The sequence below is a fragment of the Camellia sinensis genome, chromosome 1, assembly GCF_055761805.1.
Source record: "Camellia sinensis isolate YWXY chromosome 1, ASM5576180v1, whole genome shotgun sequence".
NCBI classification, from domain to species: domain Eukaryota; kingdom Viridiplantae; phylum Streptophyta; class Magnoliopsida; order Ericales; family Theaceae; genus Camellia; species Camellia sinensis.
Window position 1 is genome coordinate 29,772,793 of NC_138961.1, and position 8,334 is coordinate 29,781,126.

The window sequence follows — 8,334 nt, forward strand, 5'->3', positions numbered from 1 at the left end:
TTCCAGTTGATCTGGTCTCCTGGTATTTGGGCTTCTTGGTCTTCGAAGTTGCCCGAGACCCAGACAAAATTGTTATCGTTTACATCTTTGTCCAGGGTATTTTTTATTATTTTCTCTCGGCGGCGTCTTATTCTTAAATAATAAACCTATCCATCTTCGTTTTGGCCTAGAGAGTACTGGTGAAATAGCTCGGCTAAACCGAGGTTAAGGCCAAGCCGGCGATTTAGCTCGGCGATGCCATTTATTATATGGTAAGAATTGGTGAAAAGCTGGGTAGGGCAAAGATTTGTTTGTCTGAGGAACTCGCAAAGGAGTGGTTGGACGGGGAATCGAAGTCCGGTTTCTATAATGGAAAGAAGGGTGAAGGGAACGAAGCCCGGTTTTCCCCAGGGAATAGTGTCCAGTTCGGCTAAGCTAAGATCGACATCATCAGGGATATGGTAGTCCCTTTGGAACTTGGCCATAGCCCCTGGAGAGTTTACTAAAAACGTAGATTTACCCATGCGATCTTAAATTATGTATAATTTAGCTGGAGTATTAGCTCGGTGGTGAGATAACGGTGAGTAGCTTGGTTGAGCGTTCAAGGGAGTGCCTAGCCAACCTAAGTCTGCAAAGTGAAAAAGAAAGGTGTTAAGCACAAATCGTTGGACCGTGCTAAAAGAAACAAAGGTAAAATACATGTTTCCTTAAGCTCGGCTACGTGGAATATAATCCATTATTAGCTCGGTTTAAGCAAGGGACTTCTAGCCCAGTTAAGTAAATGAGAAGTTCGTAGCCCGGTTGAAGCTTATGGTGCAGCATTCTTAGTTCGGTTTTGACTAAGTCAGGGAGCTAGTTTAGCCCCAAGTTATAGCCCGGTCGGTGGTTGAGGCTTTCTAGCATGGTATTGCGCAAACCTAATACAGTTCGCTAGCTCGGCTAATCGAAATAGAAGGTACTTAGACCTATTGAAACTACAGGTACGGCGTGAAGTTTTGGTTCGGTTGTTAGTAGAGTTATTCAATCCGGCTAGGCTTACACCTAATACAAACAAGATCCTAGTTCGGTTGGAGTGTGATTTTGGATCTAAAACGTCCCATTTCAGTTTGTTCGCAAATCCAGTAGGTGTGATTACTATTCAAAAATTTCTTACTCATTACAGAGAAAACCATTTGAAAGTGTTTTGGGAAACATCGTACTATGCTATGTATTACAAAACAAGTGCGAAATCAATGGAAAGGAAACAGATTTGAGCTACATACCAGTTCAAGATGAAGGAACTGAAGATGGAAACGATATCAGCAGCAAAACACGAGTTTTGCAAATGCAGTGTTTAGGAGAAATAGGAATTCAGAGAGCGTAAGAGAGAGGATGAACAGGAGAGTCTTTGATTCAAAAAAGAGGTTTTTCGTCTAAAGCAAAGAAAATGTGGGACTGTTCAAATTTTTTGAAGTACGAAGACGACGTGACAGCTACGCTGGGCCAACAAGAGTTTGCCACGTGTTCATGGAATGGGAAGGGATTCAGTTACAGCAACTGAAAAGGCGTTTTGACCGAACAGATTGGTAGCTCAGTGTGAATTTAGCCCGGTTAAAGGCTGCTTTTTAGCTCGGCAAGTAGAAGAGTAATCCCAGTCATGCTACGCAGACGGAATTAAGGGGCAATTGAGAGGGAGTTTTTATATGCACTAGGGCCGAACTAGGCTAAGGTGCGTTGGTGGGCCGATCTTTGGGCTGCGGTAAAAAGGGCCGAGAGGAAGGGCCTTGCAGTCAGCTCGGTCCAGTTGTAGATACAGTTACCACGGTCGGTATGGTAATAGTTAGCTCGGCCGTGGTATTCAGAACCAAGGTATTTGGGCTTCTTATGGTGGACCTAGCTCTCATTAACTCGGTCTCATCGGACCAAACCGAGGTATAAGTAATAAAAGAAAGAACCGAGCTAGTTGGAGCTCGGTCATTTCTGCCGCTTTAGCATGGCTATGTTAGCTCGGTCGTTTTGTCATACTACCGAGGTAAAATCATCTCACCTGGTTTAAGCAGTGAGGAGGGTGTTGAAGGATAAACAATCTTTTAGGAGTGTGATTCCTGAGAGGACTCTACATGGAGGAATAAGAGTCCCACTAGGATTGTGCCACGCGGAACCTATAAAAGCTCATAACAGAACCTGTGGAAGAGGTAACACAACTTTGATTCTCGAATACACAGAGCTTTTGTCTATTTGTCTATTTTGCTGACTTAGGCATCAGAGAGGTATCCGGCACACGCCCGTCGGTTAGCTCACGTTTGTGTTTTCAGGGAGTAAAGCGACGACGTTTGGAGGAGCGCAGACTTGATCAACAGGATTATACGAGAACATTATTTCGTACTCGTACAGACATCATTAGTTGTATAACAAATCAAAAAATGATACATACCATACCATATAATTCTATTACATATCTAATGATTTATTATATTCAATTTCATAGAACAATATTTTAATTTTAAAAAAAATATCAAAATATAAAACTTAAATATACTGTAATAATAGTCTGTGCCTTCCACGGGCCTGTGTAAACTAGTATATATATATATATATATATATATGTAGCTTTGCTTGCATATGTATGGGAAGATATTAGAAATAACGAGACAAAAGAAGAGAATATCTTGGTGTGGGTATATATGTATGTATCTATATATATATGGGATAAATGGGTGGGTATCCACTCCCAACCCATTCTCGATAGAGATTTAAAGAACATCATTCACTTAATTTAATGGGCCAAAAAAAAAAAAAAAAATTCATGTATTTGGGTTTGGTCTCTATAGGTACCCCACAAGATAGGTTATCTATTTTCATCCCTAGTTGGTGATGGCAGTAGAGGTTGTCGGCCGGAGTAGAGGGCAGTGTTGGGGTGATGGGAATGGTTGGTGGGATTAGGGTTAGAATTTGAAAAATTAGCATTAGAAAGTTAGGGATGGAGATACAAATGGAATTTTATATTTGAACAAAATTGGAATTAAAAAAAAATAAAAAATGTGAGGGGGGAGCTTCTATTTGCACACGCACAATCCACTCTATACACACACTTAATGATAATTATTTTTATTACAATTTTATTTCCAAGTAAAATTATTATTATGGACATCACATACAACTCAAATAAAAACATTCGGAAGTTGAATGTCGAAAAAATTCAAAATTCTACTGTCGAAATAAATGATAATTTTTGGAATTCTACTTTCAAACAAGTTGTTTATTTTCGAAAAGTTACTTTTAAACAAGTTAATTATTGAGAAGGATATATATAGAGTGTAATGAATGTGTGCAAATAAAAACTCCCTGTGAGGGGTCCTAAGAAAAAGGGTAGGGGTAAATACCACTACTCTTAAATTCACTTTTCCAATATCAATATGGTTAATTGGTCTATAAAAAAAAATCTAAAGACTAAATGGATTATCATTATTTAAGATGGGATTTATGAATAATTTTTTTTTTATTGTCTTAGGATAAAAAATAAAAAAAAAAATTATAACTCAGTGTCTATTTTAAAAAATAAAATTCAAATCAATGATTAATTTTAAAAATATCATTACTTGAAATTTTAGATTTTTTAATGAAACAGAACCACTTCATGGTAAATTTTTCATATAAAATTAGATTCTTTAAAATTTGGTATTGAAAATGTAAGGTTCCGTTTGGTAAGACTTTTTAACTATGATTTGAGAATATGAGTTGTATTTTAAGTTTGTGTGTTTTGAAATTATGATTTTAGTGTAGAAAATTTGTTTAATTATGATTTTTGAATAGAGTGTTAAATTGAGTTTTCAAAATTTGATTTGACATATAAAGTAAGAAAAATTGTTTGGTTATGAGTTTTGGAAAGAGTTTTCAAAACTTAATTCAAATTGTTATAACTCATAACAAAACACATTACTTTCACACTATTGAAAATTCTGATCAACACTCATAACCAAACTCTTTTTAAAATTCAATTAAAAAAATTTATTATTAACAGAAAATAACATTAATCAAATTTTTAATTGAAAATACTACAAAAGAAATAATTTTTTTTTTCAAAATAAATATTTAAAAATTTTAAGTCATAAATATTTAAATAATCTGAAAATTTTAATAAGTAAAAAATTAAAATAAATATTCAAAAATTTTAAATCGTAAAAATTTAAATAATTTAAATATTCAAAAAATTTAAATAATTTAAAATTTTAATATTTTAACTTTAAAAATAACTCTACACTCAAATCGTAACCAAACACATAAAACAAAACTCAATTAAGAAATTATTTTTAAAACTCATAACTAATCACATAATTCGAAACTCCATACTACTTTTACAATTTTACACTCAAATCGTAACTAAATACATAACAAAAAAAATAAAATATTTAAAAATATTTTTATAAATTAGAGTTTGAATTTATTTTTATAAAACATTTTGAAATTTAAAAAATTAAAATTGTAATATTTAAAAATTAAAATATTTAAAATATTCAAAAAATTAAAAAAATCGTAACATATTTAAATATTAAAACATTTAAAACCTTAACAAAATTAAAATATTAATTTGAATTGAGTTTTGAAACACATTTTAAATTATATGTTTGATTATTTTTTTAAAAAAATAATAATTATGTTTTAAATTAAATTTTAAAAAATAGATGTTAAATCAATGATTTGAAAGTTCAAAACAAATCCAATGAACTATAATTAAGTGGTTTACCAAATGAAGCCTAATATTGTAAGTAAACGGATCGGATGGTGTTGGATCCAGAGTTGTCTCTGGTACCCTCTCTCTCAATCTCTCTCTATCTTTGCACTGAACCGAAGGCCCCAAAAACACACCATTACGAAAACCCTCACAAATCTCTACTTATGTGTGGTTTTTGCTGTCGGATTTGTAGCGATTTGGGAACAGTCGTGAAGAGTTTGGAACAAATTTGACCCGATTGGTGAGTATTCTTGTACTTCTTGAATTTTTTAGAGTTTTGAATTTAAGGTTTTTGTTAGGGTTTGAAATTTAGGGCTTTTTTTTTTTTTTTTTTTGATGAATTCGGCGTTGGTTTGTATTTCTGGCATTACTTCGATCTTGGTATGTGTCAACTCTCTCTCTCTATATATATATATATACACGCGCATGAATATACATCACAATTATTTGATAAATTGATTTTGGAAATTTTAGGGTTTTCTCAAATTTATTGCAGCTAATCATTGAAATCGTGCTTTGAATCAATCAATCTTGCGTTTAAGTTACTCTGAAACTCTGATTTTGGGTTGAGAATTTCAATGGGGAAGAACGAATTTTTGACTCCCAAGGCGATTGCGAATCGAATCAAGGCAAAGGGTCTCCAGAAACTTCGATGGTACTGCCAGATGTGCCAGAAGCAATGTCGGGACGAGAACGGGTTCAAGTGCCACTGTATGAGCGAGAGCCACCAGCGCCAAATGGAGGTTTTCGGCCAAAACCCCCACCGAATCGTCGACGGCTACTCTGAGGAGTTCGAGAGAGAGTTCCTCGACCACATGAAACGCAGCCACCGCTTTAGCCGCATCGCCGCCACCGTGGTGTATAACGAATACATCGCTGATCGCCACCATATTCACATGAATTCGACGCAATGGGCTACGTTGACTGAGTTTGTTAAGTATTTGGGGCGCACGGGCAAGTGCAAGGTAGATGAGACCCCAAAGGGGTGGTTTATTACATATATAGATAGAGATTCAGAGACCCTTTTCAAGGAAAAGATGAAAAGTAAACGAGCTAGGGCCGATCTAGTGGATGAGGAGAAGCAAGAGAGAGAGATAAGGAGGCAAATTGAAAGGGCAGAGTTGTCAATGCCGGAGGCAAATGGGGCTGCTCAGCCTTTGGAGCCTGAGCTCAAGCCCCTGGAAAAGTCAGAGACTGGTGAGAAGATTGTGCTTAGCTTGGCTTCGTCATCTAAACTCATTGCTAAAGAGAAAGTTGGGAGTTCTAAGTTGGTATTTGAAGAACCGATGATTGATGCAAAGAAAGATAAAGTTAAAGAAAATGGAAATTCAGTGAAAAGTAAGGGTATGAATAGGTCAGTGTTGGATGATTTGATGAGAGAGGAAGAGAAGGCGAAGGAGCGGATTAATAGGAAGGATTATTGGTTGTGTGAGGGAATCGTTGTAAAAGTCATGAGCAAGGCATTGGCTGAGAAGGGGTACTATAAGCAAAAGGGAGTTGTGCGCAAGTTGATTGATAAATATGTTGGGGAAATTGAGATGCTTGAGACTAAGCATGTGCTCAGGGTTGATCAGGAAGAGCTTGAAACTGTGATTCCACAAATTGGAGGCATTGTTAGGATAGTAAATGGGGCTTACCGCGGATCAAATGCAAGGTTGCTAGCAGTGGATACAGACAAATTCTGTGCCAAGGTTCAGATTGAGAAAGGGATATACGATGGGAGGGTGATTCACGCTGTTGAATATGAAGACATTTGCAAAGTTGTTCAATGAGATTATTGTATATCGTGAAATCTTCTGTTCTTCTCCTTCCGCCACTTTTGGGTTGGTAAGTTGGAATGAGCCCACGCCAATTTCAATCAAACTGATTTCGTGTTCTGTTGAAGCAATTGTAACAAGTGCTTTTGTATCCTTCACGGAATTTAGCAAAAAATTGCATGAAAAGGCTTATGTTTTTTTACATATAGCTTGGTGATTTTAAAATTGTGGGTACCACAAAACACCTGTTTTGCCTTTTAACATCATCATTTCATTTACAGTTATATGCCTCGCTATACTATGTTTCAGAGTAGGATTATTGCATGATTGGTCATGCTAAATTTCTGATAATTTGTTCTCTTTCCTGTGTAATTGTTCAAATATTCCTTCAAAAGATTGGCTGCCGTTTGTATTCTCACCTGCTTTTTATTAACTCTTTCTAGGAAATGTAAGCTTGATCATTTTTGCAACTATTTTGGTATACAAGTAAATTGTGAATGCATGATGCACACCCATTTATTGATCTTTTCTGTATGCATGGCTGTCCACTAGTATTAGTTCTGTTAGTTACATGCATATTGTGAATGCATGTACACCCATATTATCTTCTTTCAACTGTGAAGCACGGACACCTCTTTGGAGGTCACGTACAAGTGTCCGACATGTGTCGGACACGTTGGGGACATGCTGAGGACACGTTAAGGATACGCTGAGGGCTATTTTTTTAACATACCTAAAGTTGATAAATTTGATAAAATTAAATATTTGATACAAAATACATATTAAATATTTAAAAATCTGACACATAATAAATATATAAAATTATATTTTTTGCACGTGTCTCTAATGTGTCGTGTCCTGCATTTTTTAAAAATTTATGTGTATGTCGTATCATGTGTCCGTGCTTCTTAGTTCTTCATTAAATTGTGTTTTGGGGTGATGCCATGCATAGCTGATAAGTTGTCTGTCTACTTTAGTACTGATAGTTGCTGATGTTTCCTCCCATCAATTGTGAAAGGAACAGTTAGTAAATATTGCAAATTATCTTCGTTGATTGAACTCTTCTGATGGATGATGAGGTAGATGTCTGATTATCTTTTGTACATCCGAAGTAGAAGGTGCTCTTCTACTTTTGTCTGCCTTTTGTTTTGCCTGTCTTCGAGGTATAGATCCTATTGCAGCTATTTAGCTTACATATTGTTCTTCATTTTATTTTCATTGTTGGTAATACTTTGCATGAATTATGTCAATGATCATTAGAGAAAAAATAAACTGTCATTAGTACTATGAGAGGGGAAATATATTAGACTGGGAAATAAACTGCATTTTGTTGCGGAACAATTGTGTCACCAAAGGGCCCTTCTCACCATGAAGGCACCCTTTTATTAGTTGTACAGTTTCCAAGTCATTCGTAGGATTTGAATTTAAAACCCCCCATAGTTTTGGCTGTCAAATATTATGTTTTGAAAAGCTATAAAATTACCCTATCCGTAATTTCACATTTCAGAGTTTCACGTGTACACTATCTTCAATAGACTGGAAAATAAAAAATGCAAGTGTGCGACTGCATTTTGTGTATGGGGTAAGTGCCTAGACTTCAGGTGATTAGAAACCCCACTGGGTATGAGTTTATAGCATTGTCCATGACTGCTGAACTTGGTTACTTTTTAATAGTTTAAAATGCATGTCATGTTTATAACTGGGAATCTGGAATACTGACCCCTCTCTAATTTTTATTTTTATTTTTCTATCAATGGGAAATTGTGATGTTTGCTTCTGGTTATCATGATTTTGCCACCAGGTCTAAGACTTGTGTTATCTAGAACGTGGATCGTTTTGATATGTGGAACTAGAATGAAAATAGGGTACGCCACATGCTCTAAAATC

The 8,334-nt window shown here is 35.5% G+C and overlaps 1 protein-coding gene across 2 annotated transcripts; it reads left to right on the top strand.

The window, feature by feature from the left end:
* The first annotated feature begins 4,703 nt into the window (after positions 1-4,703).
* LOC114318791 (KIN17-like protein) lies at positions 4,704-6,731 on the top strand. 2 transcript variants are annotated; one of them, XM_028265750.2, is made up of 2 exons: positions 4,704-4,931; positions 5,187-6,731. In XM_028265750.2, the coding sequence occupies exon 2, from the start codon at positions 5,269-5,271 to the stop codon at positions 6,460-6,462; it is 1,194 nt and encodes a 397-aa protein (XP_028121551.2). In that variant the 5' UTR covers positions 4,704-4,931; positions 5,187-5,268; the 3' UTR covers positions 6,463-6,731. The 2 variants fall into 2 exon arrangements, with proteins under 2 accessions (XP_028121551.2, XP_028121560.2); XM_028265759.2 differs by having other exon boundaries at positions 4,715-4,931; positions 5,165-6,731.
* Positions 6,732-8,334: the final 1,603 nt, after the last annotated feature.